This window comes from Vidua chalybeata, chromosome 1 (genome assembly GCF_026979565.1).
Source record: "Vidua chalybeata isolate OUT-0048 chromosome 1, bVidCha1 merged haplotype, whole genome shotgun sequence".
Lineage (NCBI taxonomy): Eukaryota > Metazoa > Chordata > Aves > Passeriformes > Viduidae > Vidua > Vidua chalybeata.
Genome location: NC_071530.1, coordinates 121,533,698 through 121,556,860, shown reverse-complemented (window position 1 = coordinate 121,556,860; position 23,163 = coordinate 121,533,698). Strand labels below are relative to the sequence as shown.

The window sequence follows — 23,163 nt, the reverse complement described above, 5'->3', positions numbered from 1 at the left end:
CGACAGCCCCCGGCGCGCCGCCGCCACGCCGCGCTTTGGTTCCGCCCGTGGGAAGGCTCCGGCCGGCTCCGCGGCGCCCCCGTCAGCGTCTCCCGTACCCCGCTCAGCCGCGGAACGCCGGGATCCATGGGGCTGGAAAACACCTCTGAGGGCATCGAGTCCAACCCGCGGCCAACACCACCACGTCAATTAGAGCATGGCATAAACTGCCACATCAAATCATCCCTTAAACACCCCCCAGAGATGGTGACTCCACCACCTCTCTGGGCAGTCCATTCCAATGTCTAACATTCTCTCTGTGAAGAAATTCCTCCTGGTGCCCAATCTGAACCTTCCCTGGCATAACTTGAGGCCATTGCTTCGTGTCGTCTCGGCAGCTGCCTGGGAGAAGAGGCTGAGTTGTAGAGAGCCATAAGGTTTTCACTGAGCCTTCTCTTCTCCGGGCTAAATTACCCCAGATCCCTCAGGTGCTGCTCATAAAACTCATGTGCCAGAACCTTTACCCAGCTTCATTACTCTCCTCTGGACAACCTCCAGCACCTCGGTGTCGTGATTAAGCAAGAGGCCCAGAACTGAACACAGGACTCGAGGTGCGGCGCTATCAGTGCTGAGCACATCACTGCTCTGTTCCTGCTGGCCACACTATTCTGCATACAAGCCAAGATGTCATTGGCCTTCCTGGCCAGCCGAACACCCGCTCGCTCATGTTCAGCTGCTGTCGGCCGACACCCCCGACCCCTGACATGGCGGGCCTGCAGATGCCCCCGGGAACTACGCGCCCCAGCGTGCACCGCTCCGCGCGCACAGCATGCCGGGAGCACGGGCGCCGCACGGGCAGGGCGCGGGGGAGCCGGAAGCGGCCCGTGACCCGGGCGGAAGCGCTCGGAGGCAGCTGGGCCGACACCGCGGCCCTGCGAGCGGGGCGGAGGGAGCGGCGCCCACGGGTGAGGGGCGGCCGCGGGAGCGAGACCCCGCCGGGGCCGCGAGGGACAACCCGGGGGCGGGGCGCCCCGTCGGGCGGGGAGCGGGTAGCCCCGGCAGGCGGCCCCGCGGAGGGCAGCGGGCCTCGCCCCGCGCCCGGCGGGTGGGGGGGGGGGCAGAACGGGGGCCGGGCGGAGGGGCCGGAGCGGCACCGGGGGCCGTCGGGGTGCGCAGGGCGCGGTGCCAGGCCGGGTTCTCCCACCGAGGTGGTGGCGAAAGGCGCGTTCCTCCCCAAAAACGCTCTCCTTGGAATGCCGGCGCCGCCGGAAAAGGGGCTCTCGGAGCAGTGCTGGGTTTGAGCATCGCTCCCAAACTCCTGCCGTAAGTGACGGTCGCCCTTTTCCTACGCCAGGCCGTAGAGAGAGGGGAAAAGTTCAGGCCGAAAGAATTTAGGATGCGCCCCCAGGGGTTGTTTTGCCAAGGTGAAAAGTACTGGTTAAGTGATTTGGCTGTAATGGTCGGCGAATGTGGGCAAAGAAAAGGGTGATATCCCTACTTGTAGCGACAGAAATGAACTTTTGAGTGCAATGTGTTCCTCAGAGGGAGGTTCTGCTTTAATACAAGGTAACCTGAGCATTGATAAGGTATTGAGGGCTTCGCATTTATGTCCGAAAATGTGATAGTGCTGCCGGCAGTTCGCTTTGACAGCCAATTTGGTCTTCCACTAGTTAACTTCTATTAAATATTTCTAGATATGATTGGTACTGTGGGTTGTAAGTTAAGCTTTGTGTTCTGAGGAGACGTAGACAGTCACAGGCCATTTGTTTACTTGGCTTTGGTCGTTTTTGGAAGCAAACCAGAAAAACATAGATAAACAGGCACATGAGAGATCTTTAGGGCAAGAAACACTTTGTGCACTTATTTCTGAGTAATCCCCTACATGCTCCCAGTTTTCGCCTTTTGCTATAATAAGGACCAAAATAATTGTTGGGGGAGAGATCATATTCAATTAACTGAAGAGTTACTTTGAACAGGAATAAGTGTTTATCAGTTTTTATTAGTACATTGTCCACATCTTTGCACAGGTGGCACACACCTTAGCCTTGAGATCAGCCTTTTAATGAGCTTAAGTTATATCAGTAAAATATTTACGTCAGTAAAATTTTTGCTAACGTTTTCACTGGGAGCTTTGAGATAATTTTAGAAACTTTTAGCACTACAGCATTAATTTTATTCCATGTGTCAGAGAAAAACCATTTGAGATTTTCTTTTTTTTTTTTTTTCTGTACCAGAGTGGGTGATGAACAGATTTAGATGGTTTCACATAGTCTTAATGTGAAGAATTTTAGTATTGTTAATTGTTTTAATATTGTTGTAGAGAGACAAATGAGTATTGCACTCAAGGATACTCAGCTTCATGAGTTTTACTGTGTTTTTACAATTCTCATGTATGTTACAAGAAATCCTCAAGTTATTTCATGTAGGTATGGGGTTTGTCAGATTATTTTAAGGAACTTTGATGTATTTTGACAAGTCTTTTAGCACCTAGAAAGTCTCAGGATTTAGTTACCTTTAGTTATTGTGGGATAGTTTGCATAACAGCAGGTTTTGGTGAATGCCTATAACAAGAGGGCAGAAATCCATGCCCTGTAAAATTTTGCCTCTTTTCTTCCAGTGGCAAGAGCTGTAGAGTACAGCTTGGAAGTACTCTTTGGAAGAAAAGACTGACAGTCCCTTGCCCATGTTTTTGAGTTTTTTTTGCTTGAAGCTTTCTGGGGAATTACTGAAAAGGAAAGTTTCCTTAGACAAAAAATCTTAACTAAGGTCTTTGGTACTCTGTACATGCTATCCTACCCCATCTCCTGTTTATCTCAACTAGCATTCACATACAGTATGCCTTCCTGTCACATTCCTGTGTGTCCCAGGAAATTTGAATTTTAGAGCCTAAGAGTACTGGAGTAGTGAATCAGCTGATTTGGAAATCATGCTCTACCAGTTTCTCCTCATGTTTTTTCTAAATATGCTTCAATCCCTTGATTTTACCTTAATTATTTTTTATGTGTGCTGAGCAGTGAATGACACAAAAAATTGTCACATTTGGCTTTAAAAAAAACGTAGGAATTGGTGAAGGCCAATTTGCCATGTTTTCCAGAAATGGATAGTGTAGGATGCAAATGTCAGCGGCTGAAGTGTACAAAAGTCGTATGTATGTCATGCAGCTAATGAGTTGGAAGCCATTTGAATTTCCTTAAACCAGAAGCTGAGTTTTTAAAGGATTTTCCTGTGGGATCAAAGAATCTGAATGCTTGAAATGTTTGCATAGATTTAGTGTTCTTGTGCAAATGAGAACAGAGCAGTGAGGTTCTGGAAGCTGTGCAGTGGTCCAGTGGGTTCAGCTACATTAGCATGTGTCCTTCAAGTCTACTCCACTCATTAGCATACAAGACATACAAAGAAATTATATTCTGGAAATTCTGACAAACTTGGGAGATCAGCATGCAGCTTTGGGAGTGAGCTGGGATGGTTGTGACCATCCCAGTTTCAGTTTTGTTCTTGCATTTGATGGTGAAAAGAAGCAGGAAGGAGATGAGACTAAACAGACTAAACTTGCTATTTCTTCTTAGAGGTGTAAGGAGATGTTGAAGTAGGGAAATAAGAACACTTGCCTTGTGTGGGTTAATTGCCATGGTTTAGAGGTTTGTGATATTTCACAGTATTTTACCTTGTAGGTGTAAACATTCTGGCAGCTTGTGACAATTTTCAGTTTTCTAATATCTAGTGACAATTCTATGTTTTCTGCAGCAGGAAGTCCTTTTTAGACTGGTTGGAAAGTTTCCGTGCCAAATACGTTGGGTTTAGTTGTACTCTCCTTCCGATTAAAAAGTAGCATATCCCTTTTATGTAAATTTTCTCTTAATAAATGCGGGGTTTTCCCTTTTTTTTTGTTTTGCCTTTTTGTTTGTTTTGCTTTTTTTAAGGAGGCAAAGCAGAAGAACAGTAATACCTAATATATGTGCTTTTTTGAGATTTAACTCAGGGAGCTGAGCTATCTTGTAGTAATGCCACATAATTTGAAGGGCAAATGGAATTGTGAATGTACTTCAACATAAATTAGTGGTTCTTTGCAGGAGTCTGAAATAGTCAAGTCACAATATATAAAAAGTACGTTAACAAAACTTGGTATTGTTCTTATCTTGACTGCTGCATTGGTGTAGTCTTGTTGAAGTCAAACAGGGCAACTATAAAATGTGGAAAAGTAAATAAAATATAGGTAGTTACCAGGCACGTTCAGAAATCTGTCTCTATTCCTATTGTCTTGTTGTTTATGCTGCTTTCATTATACAGAAGGAAAATATAGTGATATGTTTTGTAATAAACAGTACACTGGAAATACACTGAGAGAAAATAATTTCTTGGAACATAACATACAAGGTTGCTTGATTCTGCTTGACTTGTTATTTGAAACTTAGGGCCATGCCACTGTCAGTTAAAAAAAAGGTACGGAAAATTTCCCTCCATGTTCCTTTTGTACTCCCTGTGTGCACAAGTGAGAATTTGAGAGAGGTATTTCTATATTCTTTTGATGTATTTTCTGTGTGCAGTTTTTTCTGTCTTTGAAAGTGTTCTGATCTTCATACAATGTCATGGCAGACTGAGCACTTCTTGATCCAGAAGAGGAACCATTACTTTTTTTTTTAGGTTTTTCAGAGTTCCTGAGTTTCTTGTTTTTCTTTTCTCCTCATTTGTTGCATTGGCTCTCTGATTTTTCTGGGCTCTCTCCTGTTGGCTGTTTTGTCAGGAATAAATCTATACTGCTAATAGTATTCATGATTTTTTTTTATAATGACACATCATTGCATGAGAATGGAAACTGAGTGAAACTCAGTGTGTCCATTGCTAACATGTCAAATGCATCATATATTGAAACATATTGTGTCTTTTTCTTAAAAGCAGGTTGGCTTTTCTGCATCTTTTACTTTTGGCAATCAAATGTTTGGAGTTCTCCATACCCAGAACCAAACTTAGATTCTGGAATAGTACTATAAATTTAACTTTTTTTGCCTATTTTCATTAGTTGAACTTAAACTGAGATATTATGTTGGCATAATTTTCCTGATGGTGTTTATCCTTTTAATGAATGTTTATGTTTTTCTTCATCCCAGTTTTGCTAAGCTTAATAAGGAAGATTAATTTTTCTTTTATAAACAGGTTTTTTAGTCATATCAGTAGGTTCCCTCTGCAGTTCTTGTAATTCAGACTTCTTTTTCTTGAAAAAAGGAATTCAGGATTGTGTGTGCTATTCCGGAGAAGCTGTTGCTCATGTGCAATGTTGCTCATATTCCCTATTTTTATTGAAAAGGAATCCTCAATGTACATTTGCCTCTTTGTCCCTCACTCTTTTTTTTTTTTTCCTTTTGCTCCCACAGAGCTGCATCAGTTTATAGCTGATCACAGAAAGACTATAGTCCCAAATAACATGCCCTGACTACATGAATGACGACTGTATTGGTCCCTTCATGCAGGAGTCTTGATTTTATATGATTTAATTTCATGTGGCTTCTAGTACACTGTTTTTCAGGACTAGTCACTTGTCTGTGTTACGTTTTGTCCCACTTTTGTTGCAATGTTTTCCACTTCTGTCTCATCCAAATCTACCTATCCTTTTCTGGCAGCATTGTTTAAAAAAAATCAACTTTTTTTTGGAGGAACTAGTAGTTCTTTTCTATGTTTGCAACACCATACTGTATTCCTGTAGTCTTGTAGAAAGGTTCTTTCTCATTTTAAGATTACTTCTTATCACATTTATTTAACCCCAGATGATATATGAAGCCCAGACTACATCTTGTTTGAGTTCCCTTTTTCCCAAAGAAAATGACTGATTAATTTTTTAAAAACTAGATTAGTTCAGCATGCCCTAAAACTACAAAGGCTTACGACATTTTTATCCTGCTTCACTGTTTAGTACAATTGAATTCAGACCACTGAGCCTCATAATTTTTTTCTTCTTTGTTAATTACTGTATTTTTTCCTCTCTAATCATATGATAGCACATTTGATTTATTAAAATGGTCTTTGTGTATTTTTGTGACATTTTTTTTCTGTAGACTTTTTCAGTTCTCCATTTCAATCTTTCAATGTATTAGCTTCCTCAAGTTATGCTTTTACTTTGCAAGGTGCTAATATATCTGCATTCCCAGTAACTAACTAGCCTGTATTCCTGTGTTTGGTGGCATTATTTGTATTGTAAACCAAGGCATATTTTATCATCAGCAACACTTCCAAAGAGTAGTATCACTTCTATATTGTTTTTCTTTCTATTTTTCCCCAGTATTATTATTTATAAATCAACAGTGGTTTCACTACTCTTTTGGAATGTAGCAAATGGTTTTGTGGCTAAAAAAAGAGGTAGTACAAGTGATCATCTTTTGCAAACTAGAAGTAGTAATGTGAGGTATTTCTTCAGTTCCTGAGCAGCAGATACTCTCCAATAAGATGACTGATTTCTATTGGCAAAAACTGTTGAAGTAGGGTAAAAGATCCCATCAGTTTTGGGCCCTAACTGACCCAGCACCCAAATCTAATTTCCTTAGATGAGTTCCTAGAGTTATGGAAAGAGATGAAGGCATTTAACACACCATGTTAGGGAATCTCTATTATAACATACAGAAATTAACTCTCAAAGAACATTCTTAAGTGTGCCTTATATTCAGGAATTTTTCACCTGCAAGAGTACAGGTTAAAATGTTCCTTATATCAGTGGTAAAGAAAATATTTTTTAGAGATAGTTCTGTAAAGTCAGGATAACTTTCAAAGGAAGCAGCAATATAAGTGGAGGATTATTTTTGCTCATTTCTCTTCAGACAACTAAATACTACTGGTTGTGTGTGTGTAGTTTCATTAGGTGTACATAACAAAGTGCCTTCTTATGAAAGCCTGAGGAGACACTTGCACTACTTCATATTTGTAGCTGTGAAAAAAGACAGATGGAATAAACCAGCATCAAAGTGCTGGGCAGAAGTGAAATGATCAACAATAGCAAAGAGGTGTCTGTAGTACTTCTTCCAAATCGTGCAGCTTCCTCAGCTTGCTTACATTTTTTGTAAACGTTTACCAGAAACACAGGAGGGAGCAAATGTGGGGTGTGGTCTCTATTATGATTTCTTTGCTGCCCTCAGCCCTGAATATCAGCTGGGTGACCATCTAGAATCACTTCTGCTATTTTCCTGAATCTGTGGACACACAGCAGTATCACTGGGTTAATGTTTGCAGAGTGGCTGTTGATATGAAAGGAATTAGGACAGCGGGTGGGTGGGTAGAATTTCTCTTCCCAAGTTTTCTTTTAGACAGAAGAGATGCAGCTTGGGGTAAAGAAATATAAGTTGTATCTGAACATACCAGATTTGTTTTGCAAATAAGTACTTCCATTTCTCTAACTCTTTAATTTCCTTTCCATAGAGAAAAACACATGCAGCAAGCTGGATATCAGTATACCAGCTATGGAAGCTCCTGGTTGACTATACCTCCATTATATGTCTGAAGTAGATTATCGTGGTGATATTGGGAACTGTCAATCTTTTGTGAAGGACAGGTTGAAGACCAGGTGTTTAGTGCATACTGATTAGCTTTCTCTTCTCTGGCCTAAACAACCCCAGTTCTCTCAGCCTGTCCCTGTATGACAAGTGCTTCAATCCCTTGGTCATCTTTGTGACCCTTTGCAGGACTCAGCTTCAGTCTGTCATACTGAACCCAGCACTCCAGATGTGTCCCAGCAGTGCCCAGTGGAGGGGCAGGATCACCTGCCTCAACCTTCTGGCAATGCTCTTAAATAAAGTCCAGGGTGCTGTTGGCCATCTTTGCTGCAAGGGCACGCTGCTGGCTTGTGTTCAACTTGTACACCAGCACCCTCAGGTCTATTTGTTCAAAGCTGCTTCCAGCAGGTCAGCCTCCACATAGTACTGGAGGTGCGAAGGTCAAGGGTTTGCATTTCCCATGGATGAACTTCATAGGTTTACTGTTTTCAAAACATACTGCTCATCAACACTGCATGTTGTCTGTCATCGTATTCTTTTTGGAAGAGTGTTTATGGTAACATAAAGACTAACAAGTAAAGGACCATTTAAAAATTGTGCTGCTGACTCAAAATACTGCTACTTGTGTTTTTTCAGACGCTCCTATTGCAAAATCTGCAGTTGAAAAGAAACAATTTTTAAATAAGAGAATGGGTGAGTTCACAATCTTAGAGTATTTCTTGTTTTTGTATTATTTGAAGCATTTTCTTTCTCATGTCAGTAGAGGCGGTGGATTCTAAGGCTTTAAATGTTGATCTTGTCACCACTTCTTGTAGCCTCAAAGTTCCTATATATGTTTTGTAGAAGAATTTTCTCAAGTGACTGTTCATTTATTGGAAGACTTGTTCAGAGTGTATCTATTCTAACAAAAAATTTCACTTGCTTAACAGAGTCCTGAAAATGTACATAGTCCTGAAAATGTACATGCTAAAATAGGAATGCCTCTAGGCTTTTATAGCACTAAACTTTTATAGAGTGGCCAAGAAAATTTTACTGTGTACTTTTTAAAATAATTCTTTGTTTGTTTGTTAACTAAAGTCAGCCTGTTGAATTCTTGCTCAGAGATCATAATACAGACTGCTTTCTGATAAATTACATTGTGTGTAATATGACTACATTTCTGAAACTCTTGTTTCTGCCTCAACAAATGACTGGTTAATGAAACAAGATTGGATGGATTCTGGTTTTGTCTATACTTTCTCTGACTGTGTTATAGCATGTTTGGCACTGGTAGAAATTTATTAAAATTGGTAATAGCTACATAATACAATTTTAACTTAAAGTTCACAAAGCAACTTGACTGGGGGAATGTTTTATTTGCTATACAGGCAACAGTAATTCAACTTTTAAAAGTAGCACTGTCAGGATACAATAAAAAAGGCACAAAAAGGGAAGGGGGATAAAGCCTTCAGAAGAAACAAAGTAGAGAGCAGCTATTCAGCAAAACAGAAGGGAGAAGGGAAACAGATAAAGCACAGTCAAACTGCTGTGGGCAGAATTTTCAGATCTCCCTGGGTTTAGTGCTTTGGCACTTTCCATGCTTTCTTCCAAAGGCCACAACACAGGTATGCACTGATGCTGTGTGCTTCTGGGTCTGGTTGGGCAGTCAGGGAGTATGAGTCTTACTTTATGTCATTTCTTCAGTGCAGGAATATTGACTGCTTTTGTTCTTACCAGTGCTTCAGAAGGCATTTTTTCCTTGCCATCTGTATTTTTCAGTATCAGATATGTGTTTAGTTAATTTTTAGCAAGTATTAGGATGATAAACATGACTGTAGATTTAATGTAAGGAAGCAGTAGTATGTTCAATTGATTTGAGAATGTCTAAAGGAAAATTTCATTCCTATGTAGATTTTTAAAATCTTGTTAGAATTTGATGATGGAGGGATGTTAATAAAAAGATTCCAAGTTTTGCAAAATTACTTTAAAACAGATTGCTGGTTACTTCAGAAAAATCATCTTCAAATATGCAAAATGCTTGTTTCTCATTTCTGATTGTATTGGGCTCTTCAGTTTGCAAATGTAGTCATAGAAAAAACTGCAACTTGCATTTTTAGTAATGTGAATCAGTATATTGTGTTCTGAAACCGTTGTCTTTTTTTCCATTACAGATGGAGAAGAGAAAACATACGGTGGGTGTGAGGGCCCAGATGCTATGTATGTAAAGTTAATATCCTCTGATGGCCACGAGTTCATTGTAAAAAGAGAGCATGCATTAACATCAGGAACAATAAAAGCTATGTTGAGTGGACCAGGTAGGTACAGAAGACTTAGTACCTTTACCTTCTTTGTTTTCACTTTTGGACAGTTTAAATTTTTATCATGCAGTAAGTGAAAGTTTGAAAAAAAATGATAGCTTTTCTACATCCTGCCTAGTTTCCGTTTCCAGCAGAACAGTCCATTTCTGTTGGGGTATTGTGGTACCAGACTTAAAACTGGACTCTGCTTTTTGAGTAGTTAGGGCTCTTACTCTGTCTTACATTGCTACTAGTTTCCCATGGTATGAGAACTTGAGGGTATTATATGAAATAAGGAGCTGCCAAGTTCAAAACTGATGAGAGCTGGTAGTTTATTGCCACATCCATGGCAGAACTTCTGGTATTCCATATGGAGTTAATTTTCTTAATAGCAGATCACATGGTTCTGTGCTTTGTATTTGTGACTAAAACAGAGCCAATAACACACCTGTTTTAGCTGTTACAGAAAGATGTACACTGTTCAGGCCTCCTCTGTTTCTCACTCTTTCCCCACTCAATAACCAGACAGGAGGGTGTGCAAGAGGCTGGGAGGGAACACAACCAGACACATGATCTGAGCTACCAAAGGAGATATTACATGCCATATGTTGTGCTCCAAAGTGCAAAAAGGGAGAGGTGTGAAAAAAGGAAGTGAGCCATCTTTTTCTTGAGAACTGGCTGGTCATCAGTCTGCCCATGGGCGGTGGTGATTACCATTGCATCACTTGTTTTGTTTCCTTTCTCTCCTCTCAGCCTACAAGTTTTCTTGCTTTTACTGTTCTATTCCTCTTCCCTTGTCCACCCACAGCAGAGGCAAATGAGCAAGCAGCTTTGCTCATGTAGGGTTAAGGCCACGTGTTGACAGCATCCTATGGCAAGGAGTTCCTGACCTTAATGATGAAAGTTAGCTTGAGGTGAGGGTAGATAAACTTACAAGAGGGAAGGACCTCACATGTTACTGAATATATGAGACTATATCTGGTTTAAGAAGTATCTGAACTAATTTTTGAAGACCAAAAGGGTGAGGGAGATAACAGGGAGAAGTTAGCACAAGTGCTTTCTCTCTTCTATACTCTCATCCTGTGCATTTACCTTTGGTCACGTCAGTGGTTGGGCAGCAGGCTACATGGAGCTTGGAGCTGAATATGGTCTTTCTTATGTTCTCTTTTAGATTCTGGTGACACTGGTGAGATCCATTGGTTTAATATATTTTTTAATTACATAGTAATACTTGGGCAAACTGAGCAGTTAAAATTCTCAGTGTCATTTTAATGGTTGCATTTGAAAATATGTAGTAAGTGTTTTGTGTCCATGTCAGTCTCCCAGACATCTAAGAGGAAGAATAGTTACAAGACTTGGTCTGAATTCATTCAGTGTGAAGGAAAAAAGGCAAAGTAGCCTGTTTAGAGGGCTAGAAACTGACTCTGTATAGGACTCAGCAGTCCAGAATATTTTATATAAGTACTAACAAGATAAATAGGTCACAAGGAAAAGTACTGTTGCCGTCTAGTTCAGTAGGTCATAATTTCACTGATGTGTAATTCTTTTTTTTTCAGTGCTGTAGCTTGGCCAATATGCTAATATTTCTTCCTTTGCTTCCAACTGTTCCTGTACTAAAATTCAAGCCAGATTGGCTTCAGTGCATGCAGATATTTCTACACAAGTCCATGTAGACATTAGTAAATAGCTCTGCTTTGTAGCTAGAAGGAGATGCCCACAGAAATAGTGGGAACTAAACATTACTAGTCTCCCATAAACATGGAGTTAATGTCAGTATTTTTTTATTGTCTTTCAGTTTAATGAGTTGAAAGTCCAGAGATGTGAGGGGAAGAGAGACAAAATAATAGAAATCCTTTGGGATTAACCATAGAATCCTAACTTTTGTATCATCCCAGTTTCATGGTTATAGGCACTATAGAAAGCAAATTTCAAATGTGTTTGTGTTTTGGGATTTGAATTCTGAATACATTCTTTCATATCTAAAAGGGATAAACTTATACCGCTTGTAAACGTCCCTCCAGTACAATTAGAATTTCCCTGTCCCTGCTGTCTGCCTGTTTCCACAACTTATCAAGTTAATGCGTCTTTGAGGTTTCAACTCTGAGGAACTCAAAGCTACTGGGGAAGGGACTACTGATATACACATGTACATGTGCAACATCTAGAAACTGTTTTGGTTTTCTTTTAATAAGACAGCTAGAAATTTGGATTGATGCCTCTTAGAGCTTAGCACACAGCTAAGTACCTATCAGCTGTATTGGAGTAAACCTAAATTTCTGGTGTAGTTGTTCAGAACAATGTTGATAGGCTGCAGCCTAAATAAACATTTCATGATGCTGGGTGTCTTAATATTTTTGAGGTCTCTGAATGTGGTACATCCTGCTTTACAATGGAGAATCTAATACCCTGGAAGATGAGACTTAGGCAGGTCTATTTAGAATGCATTGTATTAATATGGTAAGTTGTTTCATTTTGCAGCGAATTGAGATTTTGACTTCTGGTTTGGTGTTCTTTTGTGTTGTTTTTTTTTTCTTTCTACAGGTCAGTTTGCAGAAAATGAAACAAATGAGGTCAATTTTAGAGAGATCCCATCCCATGTCCTATCCAAAGTATGCATGTATTTCACCTACAAGGTCCGCTATACTAACAGCTCTACGGAGATTCCTGAATTCCCAATTGCACCTGAAATTGCACTGGAACTTCTGATGGCTGCAAACTTCTTAGATTGTTAAATAAAATAAATTATAATAAAAAATGTAAAACTTTTTTCAGTATTTAATACATGTAGTTCAGTTAGTAACTTTTTTCAGATAGCATGTTGCGTGTGTGCTGTTGAGAACTGTAAAGTTCACTGCAGAGGCAATTGCCTTCAGTTCTTTTGCATATAGCAATCATTCAGTTGGAGTTTGTTTTGCTGCTTACACAAATAAGGACCTTTTCACAAACTGAGACAAATAAACAAATATGCCAATTAGTAGATGGCTATGCCTTATCCTTTAGGTGTGGTAGAACTTTCTTTTAATACAATGGCTGTAGCAAATACTGGAGTTTAGTCTAATACTCTCTAAAAGATAATTATAGTTACATTTGAGTAGCTGTTAAGGGTTTCTAGCTTTCTCTTTATTTTTAAAGTTTCTAAACATCTGAACTTAATCTCCTTTGTAAAATAGCTGTCCTGTAGCATAGTTACACTAAATAGATTAGAAGTGCCCTCTTTGTATACTGTCAGTAATATTCTATTTAGGTTGAAAGTTGAGTATGTAGGAGAATGCTTAAGGCTTTTAATTTAAGTCATAGTTTAGACATATGCAAAGGTGTACTTGATAACATTTTGCTTCTATAACCTCAATTTACCCCATTAGTAATTTCAAATATTCCAGTCACTTGTCTGTACAGTAAGACTGTGATCCTACTGACAGTGACTTTTAAGGGGCAAAATAAGTGTTAAAATCTGTGTATATTATCTTCTATATAACATATATGGTTTTTCTTAATATTCTGTCACTTGACCTGATAAGGATTTTATATGGCTTCAGTTATGGTTTATTTCCGTTGTTCTGGTTGTTTATGTAAAGTCTGTATTTAATCTCTAGAGTAGTAGTCATTTAAATTTTGTAACATAGCAACTGAAAAGATAGAAGTTGTCCTACCTTTTACCTCTTCCTCAACCTCTCCCTTGTACCCATAGCAAAAGACCCTGAAATGTGGAGGTCTTTTATATTTGAAGGAAAGGACATTAAGCAGATGTTTTAGGAGCTGTTTTATAAATTTCATAGGTATTTCCAGTGTTTTTTACAAATGTTTTAGGGGAAAAGGATTGGCAAGCCACTGACATAATACTGGAGTGGAACACGTTATCTCTTGGTAGATCCTGCTGGCAGTTGCCTGTAGTATCAGTTCTTTGTTCAAAACAAATTTCCATAAAGAAAACAAACAACTTAAGAAGTTGCTTTTTGTTCAGCTGCAGCCTGAAGAACCCTTCTGCTAAAATCATCTGTAAATGAGAATAAAACTAATGCAACGTGAGAAGTGATGCAAGAACAATGTAATTAGCATTTCCATCAGCTGCCACTGCTTCAGCTTTGTTTTGATCAAGAAGTGATTGTGATCTATCATGGAAAAATCCCACCAACTGATGGTGGAACCTCTTTCTTGATGTTTTAACTCACAGCTAATTTAGAGGGCTGAAAGTCTCCTCTAAACCTGTTTGTCAACATAAATACAACTTGGAAGAGATTTTCTTGGATGAAAACTAGTAACTTAGACTCTGCAGTCTGCCCATGGAGGAGGTCAGTTCTGACAAATTAAATTTTATTCTGGGCTCAAACAATGCTGACGTTTGTCAGCGTGGTGGTAGATTAGCTGACATTTGTTCACGTCACATACTTTGGCACAATTTAATGTGTTTAATGTGGGGATGTTTGTGACTAGATTGGCTTTGCACGGTAAAGCTGAAGTGCATTGTAGGGTGATTGTCTGAAATTCCATGTGTAAGCACTCTGGTCAGTGCTGTTAGTAACTCCTTTTCAAGAGCACTAGAATGATAAACCAGATATACCCTGTTTTGTTAGAGCCACTAGGAATACCGTAAAAGGTCAAGGAATACCAACATGGATATTTTAGTCACAACTACATATCAGTCTGAGTGAGTCTTAAGCTCACTGGCCATTTTTAATAGTCTTGAGGCTAATGACTTGAGGCTAAAAATTATTTAGTTTTAAACTAAAGCAAAAATGATGTCATTTTTTAAAACAGTGGGGTTTTTTTCATTTTTTTCTCTTCCCCTTTTTAAGCATTCTAGAACAATTTCCTTAATTTTGTTAAAATACATTTGCATTTTAAGATTCTGTACTTTAGCAGTAAGGTGAAATAGCTGGTTTAGCTCTGAATAGTAATTTCGTTGGTTTTCTTTCAGCTTAATGTATTATACAGTAGCTTTGAACACTCAGGAATTGCAGTAGTGTCCTAGAGTGCACTATTTGCAAAACCACTGGCTGTTAAAATGAACCAGATTTCTAAGGGGGATGGGGGGGGACAGGGGGAATTAGTTCAATTTCCATGGTAGTTAAATGGGTATGCTATTATCAGACAATTGGAAACTTACCACGCTTAACCCCTGAGTTCTAAATAAATTTCAAAGTTGAAAATTTTTAAACCTGTGTTTCTGTTGATTTATGGCATCTTAGAGGAAGTGTTCATATGCAGAATCATAATTTTCATGGCTATGCTATATGGTGAGCAAAATGCTAATGTAGTTAGTATTTGGGTAATAGGTTGTGAAGCTGCATGTATAAAATAAAAGGTGGTGGGTTTTTTCATAGTTCTGAAGAGTTTCACAGAGTTGAAATGTTACGATATCTTTGTGCAGCTCTGAATTACAAGCATCCACAATTCTCAGCACCAAGTACTAAAAAGGCATGGTATTCCTGAACAGGCTTGAAGAGGACACTTTCAAGGATACTTCAAGGATATCCTGCTGGGGATATTTTGAAAACTTCAAGTGTCCTGTGGTACTTCTTTTGCTTAGAAAGGTAGTCCTGTATTTGAGGTTCAAATTTTAAGCTGAACTGCTGATTTAGTTATAAAAACTTCTAGATTCTTTATTAACTGTAAACAATGAGTCATGCTGCATTATGGTTTGGCATCATTTGAGTGTGTATAAGCTGCTGAAGAAGTCTCTGATGGTCTCCAATGTGAAATAGTGTGTGCATCTAGAATGATAACTCCCTTCCACAAGATAAGAAATTCCTTTTTGGTTTTGAACTTGAAGAAAGGATTCACCATCAGGATTTTCTGTGCCATTATATTCAACAGATGTTGAACATGGTATCTGAAAGGCATTTCTCAATTACTGGTAGGAAGTTTGGAAAATCAGTTGCATCTGTGTTTTATTACTGTCTATTTTATTTCACAGGCCTAAATTGCAGCAGTGACTGTTTGGTTTTTTACTTTATTCTTTTTACTTTTCCCATTGAAAGGGTGCTTCCAAAACTTGCCTAAATCTGTTGGTTTATGTGATGAAGTGGACAAGGCACGCAGTGGGGCAGGAAAGTTAACTTCTCAGTTTATGTTTTATTTTTGTTGTTTAATTTTGTCAGGTCTCAAATATTGCGATGTAATTTAAGGGAGTAATAGTTACTGCAGAGTAAACAAAAGCACAAGGAGAAGTAGCACTATTCCTACCTAAAAACTAAGGGTGGAAGCTGCGGTATAAGCTTAATTTCAACACCTGAGTAAGAAAAAAAGAGCAGGAGTAAGAGAAAAATAGAAAGAACTCATTAAAGATTGAGTGGATTTGGAAATTAAACTATGATGCTTGTTTTTAAAGGCAGACTAAAGCTTTAGGAAAAAAAGGCTTTAGGGAGTTTTTCCCATAGAAAAAGTTCAACTATTGAAGGCTTTTGACAAATAATGAACTGGATTGGAGTTGGATTTCTTTTTAAATGTAGCTTATTAGATGGCAATTTTATGGTAAGATAACCAGTGCTGTGAATTGCAGGTGCGGCTCAATGTTTGGATGAGCTAGGAAAGAGGACAAACTAGATTCTGTGTTTACTATTAGTCACCTGTGAAGCTTGAGTGTAATCACCAAGGCAGCACAGAGAAAAGAAGAGGGAGTTTTTATTGAGTTTTAACAAGTGTTATGTGTCATGAAATAAAGCTTTGAATATGCTGCATCTGAAATGTAGGTTGTGCAATTTCTGTTCTATGGGAGAAAGGTCACTGAGATTAAAAAAAAAAACCAACAAACCAAAAAAAATCTGTCTCTGTCATTACCATGTTACTGTTTTATGTTTACAGAATACAGGATTTTCTTCTCACACTAAATGGGAGGAGATCAGAATTGCGAGATCATGATTGTTCTTTGACAAATGGAGTACTTCAACATTTTATCCTTTTGAACTTTTGTAATCAGACAGTTTTCAAGATGTGAGTCATGTAATGTTTTGTTGTCTCACATGTTGAGGGTAGAATTGGAAAATTAAATTAAAATTGCACCTGAAATATGTACTGTCTTTTAGATCAGTGAAAGTAACCACATGAGAGCTAGATAAATTAAAATTTACAGTTCAATGCTGAAGTTGCTAGTTTTCAGGATAGTTTTGTGGGATTAGTTTTTTTTGTGAATACATGTATGGATTAATGCAATTCCGTATTTATTTGTAGTTAATTTCTTTCTTCAACCAGAAGTTACTTTGAAGTTAAAAAAACAAATATTGTTAATTCCATTAATGTTAATTTATGTTGAAAACTGCCTTTTCAGGTGAGAATTCATAGCTAAGGCTTTTCTTCTCATGAAAAAAAAAATACTACAGGTATCCTATTTACAGTAATAAACATATCTACCAAATCACCACTACACAAAACTATAAATAACACATAATCCGTATTTTATGTTGCTATGAATTCTTACTCTGTCTAGCAAAACAATGGGATGGCTGTTATGCAGATTAAAGTTGTCAATTTTGGTTGGTATCACCAAGCTTGAAAAATATCTAGAATTTGAATGCATTTGGCTCAAAGGATTTATTTTCTCTTTCTGTACCAGGAAAAGCATCCTGCATTACCATACTAAGCTGACATATAATGTTTTTCAGTAATGACACTCCATTTGAGTCAGAATTATTTCTAGTTTGCTCCAAATGAAACATGAAAATGATATATCAATATTTAACATTTAAGCTGCTTTCACAGTTGTCATAGATACTTGACTTGTAAAAAACAACTCTGACTTAAGGAGAGAACATCTGAAAATACTCATCTGAAATAGTCAACTGCTCACCCATTCTGTTTTTATATCATGGTTCATGGTAATTGTATCATGTAATCTGGTTCATGGTAATTGTATCCCATATGAAGTCTTGTCTTTCCCGAGGGACATTAAATAAACCAACAGGCTGGACCAGTGTCATCTTGGTGTACAGTATACACTGTGAAATGAAATTCTTCAAGCTCTGTAAGTAGTGTGCAGGGTCCAGTAAGGGCAGTGTGCAGTCTGATATGCACAGCTGGAGGAATTGCTTCTCAGCCCAAGGGAACTGTGGTGGTTTATCAAACATCTGTAGAGGTTACCCAAGGTGATGCTTCTTCTTTTAATAATTACCTAACATTACACTTTTAAATGCATTCATCTACTTAGTTGAGTATAGGTCCTACACAGTCCTCATAAAATGTTTACAGCTTTTGTCTTTATAAGTTTTTATCTTTACAGAATTTAAAAGAGTTAGAGGACTCCTGCTGCCTAAAAACATGGCTTGACACTTACTACAAATTTGTAATTACAGCACATGGTGCCAAACAATAGGACAAGAGGCAATGGGCAGAAAATGATGCACAGAAAGTTTCACCTGAATATGAGGAAGAACTTCTTTACTGTGCAGGTGACTGTGCATTGGAACAGGCTGCCCAGGGAGGTTGTGGGGTCTCCCTCACTGGAGATATTCAAGAACCTCCTGGTTCTTGAATCCTGAGCAATGTGCTCTGGGATGCCCTTGCTTCAGCAGGGAGGTTAGACCAGATGACCCACTGTGGTCCAACCTGACCCATTCTGTGATTCTGCGTATTACTAAAGCAGGCAATTCCACCCCTTTCCCTAGCCCCATGTCCTCCTTCTTGCACTACAGTCATTACAACTGGATCTCCACATAATATGATAAATTCTTTTCTGATCTGATGGAAATTACTTCAGTAGTTTAGTCTTCCTGTGGATAAGATGAAAGCCATAGATCATCCAGTGGCTTCAAAATTGTCAAATCCTAAACAAGAGAAGAAATGGAGGCATATGTCATCTGAGAATAAGATTACCTTCTCCTGCAGGAATTGCTCTTGTAGCAGATTAGGAATAAGGTGAGACTTTTCTTTTCCTTACCATCTTTTCATCCCTTTGAAAGTCCTGGGATGGAAATGACATTTTGCCTGTTACTATTAAGAACTAAAATGAAAATTAAATAAACTGTTGATGAAAAACCTACATAATCACTAAGGAATAAATCAACAATAGCTAAAAGTTCTCTTGCAATTTTAATTTAGTTTTAATAGGCTACTTTAATTTTTAGCTATGTGTGCAATGTATTACTTTTATGTTCTTGATATAATATTGTATTGGTTTGATTGTGCATCTTTAGTTGATGGTTTCTGCAGGTACACCAAGCTTGTTTATAAGAAGATCTTAGTTCCACAGAGTTTTTAAGCTCAGTGCCCTTCCTAAATTGGCAGGTAGGAGCGGAAGAAGCAGTTGGCACAATTCCTCTGAGGGGCAGGGAATCCTCCATGCTCAGGAGATACAGTCTCCTGGCACTGCAGATTACAGGTGTCATGCCACTCAAGTAATGAGGGGAGTTAACATTAATGTACCGTTGACTTCTGTGTAAGGAGACAAGATGAAAAGCTAAAAAGTACGGTGGACACAGGCAAAAGAAATTGAACTCTTGTGTCATTTTAGCACCAGGAATCATAAAGGAGCGGATAGTGACAGTTCAGTGTGTAGAAAAATAATACAGGAAAAAAAAAGGGCGAGAACAGAGGAAAAAATATTCAGTGACATTTGAAAACATGATGGACAACATGGGAATAGAATGCAAAATTATAGGGACCCTAATCAAGAATTATATTTTACCTTTGTGAAACTGTCTTGGTATATTAGAAAATTATCTAATAAATATAGTTTGAACATTAGTTTCATTTTTCCCGTAAGTATAAGGTTTTGCAAACTCTGAGGAAAAGTGGATTTTTAGGTCAACTTCAAGAATGTTTACCAAAAAAAATTTAGTAGGAGGTACAATTTCATTATTTGCTCCATATGTTTTTGGTATGTGAGTCATAATCATGTATTTGATCAGATCAGTGTAAGATAGCCTCTGAAATAATGAAGATAACAGATTAAATTTCTCTTACCCCATAAGCTCTGGAGTCTGATCCTTGAAGTCTCTGGCAAAACTTAGGTTGACTGGTGAAAGATCAGACTGCATTAGCTAAATACTAAAGCAGTCTTTTTAAGAAACTAGTTAATGTGCCGTCCTACTCTATACCTGCAACAGATTAGGAAGGGTTAACTGCAGAAGTGTTTTTTTCTATGTTTTGCATAGGTAAAGGTCAAAATTGAAATGAAAACCAAATTACAATAACTTACTCCTAGTGAAATCTACCCTCTCTGGGAATTAGGGCCTTTCCTTAGTGAGATTACTGGATAACTTAAGATACTGATATTCATATATTCTTTCTGGGAGTCTGATAATAGTGTTTGTTTTCTTACTGTGCTTATGGGACTGATTCCTTAATCCCTATAGCATTATGCAGTGTACAAAAACATCTCTGCAAGCCAGGTTACCAAGAAATGAGAAAAGGGGAAAAACCCAATAAAACACAGGGATAATTATCCAGATTTCCCTAGTCCCACAACGACAAGGAACTAAAAAAATGTTTCACATATATATTAGGCATTTCATGACACTTTAAAAAAACCAAGATGTGACAATGGTGATAAAAGACACCTTTGGTAGTCCTGTAAGAATAAACTCAAAGTGTATTTGGGGATGTGGGATTCTGCCCACGAGTTTCAGCTACAGCATAATGCTTTAATTACTTACATACCCAGTTAAAATTGAGTAGGTAATAATTAACTCATACTCTATTTATATGCAGGACAAACTATCCCTTGCTTTTCATGCCTACTATCCTCAAAAAATGTAGTAGGTAACTTGTTTATAATATTGAAAAGCTCTGTGTGATAGATAAAAAAGACTTATTGAGCATATGGGCAGTTAAAAGCTGTGATTTTTTTTTTTTTTTTTTTTTTTGCAAAGGTGGCTTTTCATCCAGAGATAATTTTCCTTTTTTACAGAGTAGAAGTCATATTTGTACTGAATACAATTTGCCTAAGACCACAAAGCCGATCTTTCCATGCAAAACCAGCTTGCAGTCTGTGAAGTGTTCTGGCATTCACAAGCTTATGCTGCTTTGTATTTTCTGACCTTCAACAGGGTTTTCTGGAAGAGGCTTAAGAAACTGAGTATAATGGTTTGAAATCAGTTGTATCTTGCTGTGATTACATCAACACAGATAGTCAATATGTCCATGTTTATAACCGAACACATGTCCATTGCTTAAACTTGATGTTCTTGCTGTCTTTGTGGCATATGGCATTAAGAGATGTATTTTAGGATAAACATATGTTTGGATCATGCAAAACAACAACTAGTAAAACAGAAATGTTCCACCTAAGTACTGTAACAGCCTAAGTTCATTCTGAAGAACTGCAAGAAAGAGAAGCCTTTACCAGCTCTATGTGTCTGCTTAATGCAACAAATCCTCTGCAACCTAAATGGTCTTGCAAAAACCATGTAGTAATACATACTGACTTCCAGGGAAAACATGGTTGAGCAATGTCAGGTTGCATAGCATCAGGAGCCCATAGATTGTAAATAAGAATTGGATTTGGAAGAAAAGACAATGTATAGAATGCAACTTACATGGCTATACTTTTCCCATAGTTTTGGTAGCCTAATTTCCTTTCCTACTCAAACATGGACAAATATTGATTCTGTCTTCAGCAAATTCCTGCAAAGCCATGGGGCTTGTTCACTTCTGCAGCTACCTCACAGGGTAAGAATATTCCTGTTGTCTTCTTCTGCTTAAAGGGTTCTGCCTTTTAAGTAAACCCCAAAGGTTGTATGCTTACTTTAACATCAACAACAGTGTTGATGCTGCATAAAAGTTGGAAACTGATGCTATGTTGTGCTGGGGTTTTGTTTTTCCTCCAGTTACCTGTTTTCAAAGTTAAGGATATTAAAAACATACCAGAAGGTAAAGCTTGTACATAAAGGTAGTACTTGCATCACACTAAATAATATGGTTGAACAAGGTAGACAGGCTTTTGGGTGCAGAACCCTTCTAGAGATCTAAAATTAAAGATTTCAAAGGTAATACAAACTGTAAACAATCGTTCAATTATTTAGTTTTTGCTTATCAGGCCATCTTTGAAGAAAAAATCAGGGCTACCACTGGAGCAGAGGTGACCCAAGGATTTTTTAACATCATCAGAAAAGGACAGGGGTGAAGGGACAGAGGAAGGGGCTTCAGTGTTTTTGGAATGTGCAGCATGAACACTGGGGAGATGGGGATTATAATGACCTATAAAATCAGTTTCTCTGTTAAATCCTTAGTTTTACATAACCACTGGGATTATAAATTTTATAGGTTGTCTTTGGATAAACATTTTGTAGGTTTATCTTGAGGATCTGAAATGCTACAGCAGGAATAACAGCTTTATGAAGCGTGTTTCTGCAAGTTGTTTAATTTATTGACTGCACACTGTCACTCTACTGAGTGCTGCCTGTTTATTTTCACCTACACAGATATGGCAAAATCATCTGGTGCAAAGGACAGGGATTATTCCAGTCCAGGAAAGGAAAACGTAGAATCCAGAAATGCTCTGACTTAAAATACACCCACGTTCATTTGGAGTCGTACACCAGCAGACACCAGCGCAGGAAAATCAGATGACCTGTGGCAGAGCAGCACCCAGGGAAGTGCGCAGAAGGAGGGAGAGCCGCGCACCCCGCGGGGCTTCAGCCCCGGCCGCCGGAGCCGAGCGTCCCGCGGGCCCGGGCTGGGCCAACCTGCGGCGGGATCTAGTGACAGGACATGGAGTAATGGGACACACTGAAAGAAGAAGGATTTGGGTTAGATATCAGGAAGGAATTCTTTACTGTGATGGTGGTGAGGAACTCGAAGAGGAGGTTTGTGGATGCCCCACCCCTGGGGCAGGTTGGTTCGAAGCCAGGTTGGAAGGGCTGAGCAGCCTGGTCTAGTGGGAGGTGTCCCTGCCCATGGTGAGGGTGTCGGATCTAGATGATCTTCGAAGTCCCTTCCCACACTTTAACATTCTATGGTCCTATGATTGTATGGCCCTCCCACCAGGGCACACCCGGCGTCAGGGGAGCCCGCAAAAACCCACAAAACGGAGGGGCGGCAGTTCGCATCTCATTGAGTCACTTAAACACTCTGCACAGGCAGCTCTAAAAACCTTCACAACCTGAAGCCGGCTGGCGATCAACCCCTTCCCGCCCCGCGGGTGGCGGCGATGGACATCGCGCCGCTCCCGCCCCGCCCGCAGGGCGAGCAGGGCACGGGCAGCGCCGGGGGAGCCTCCCCGGCAGCCGGAGCGGCAGCTCACAATCAAACCCCGCCCGCCCGCGCCGCTCGCGTTCCTCGGGCCCGCCCGCGCTGCCCTCGCCCCGCGCACGCGCGGCTGCTCAACGGGCGGGCACGGCACGTGACCGGGGAGCGCGCGGGGCGGGGCCGCCCCGGCGGCGGCGCAGAGGGGAGGGGGAGGAGGCGGATCCATCATGGCGTCGATGCAGGTGAGGCGTCTGCGGCGGAGCCCCGGGGCAGCGCTGGGGCCGGGCGGCGGCGGGGGGAGCCGGGAGCAGCCGTTC

The 23,163-nt window shown here is 39.6% G+C and overlaps 2 protein-coding genes and 1 long non-coding RNA gene across 6 annotated transcripts in view; 2 read left to right on the top strand and 1 right to left on the bottom strand.

Annotated features, from left to right (window-relative positions):
• Window positions 1-827: 827 nt before the first annotated feature.
• On the top strand, window positions 828-12,701 carry ELOC (elongin C). 2 transcript variants are annotated; one of them, XM_053941402.1, is made up of 4 exons: window positions 828-944; window positions 8,088-8,144; window positions 9,602-9,745; window positions 12,269-12,701. In XM_053941402.1, exons 2-4 carry the CDS (start codon window positions 8,141-8,143, stop codon window positions 12,457-12,459), a joined length of 339 nt encoding a protein of 112 aa, XP_053797377.1. In that variant the 5' UTR covers window positions 828-944; window positions 8,088-8,140; the 3' UTR covers window positions 12,460-12,701. The 2 variants fall into 2 exon arrangements, with proteins under 2 accessions (XP_053797377.1, XP_053797380.1); XM_053941405.1 differs by lacking the exon at window positions 828-944 and adding an exon at window positions 1,136-1,302.
• A 9,300-nt stretch (window positions 12,702-22,001) lies between these two features.
• On the bottom strand, window positions 22,002-22,930 carry LOC128795808 (uncharacterized). The gene is made up of 2 exons (XR_008433638.1): window positions 22,761-22,930; window positions 22,002-22,387 (listed from the first exon to the last, which is right to left on the bottom strand). It is a non-coding gene; the product is annotated as an uncharacterized LOC128795808 (long non-coding RNA).
• A 101-nt stretch (window positions 22,931-23,031) lies between these two features.
• The window catches only part of UBE2W (ubiquitin conjugating enzyme E2 W), a 32,703-nt gene continuing 32,571 nt past the window's right edge, over window positions 23,032-23,163 (top strand). For all 3 annotated transcript variants that reach the window (XM_053948332.1, XM_053948343.1, XM_053948320.1), the window contains exon 1: window positions 23,032-23,088. In XM_053948332.1, coding sequence (XP_053804307.1) covers window positions 23,074-23,088 — 15 coding nt within the window. In that variant the 5' untranslated portion in view covers window positions 23,032-23,073. The remainder of the gene's footprint in view (window positions 23,089-23,163) is intronic.

Coding starts and splice junctions, on each gene's coding strand:
- ELOC (XM_053941402.1), top strand. Junction 9,746..12,268: donor AGCTATGTTGAGTGGACCAG/GTAGGTACAGAA, acceptor TTCTTTCTACAG/GTCAGTTTGCAGAAAATGAA.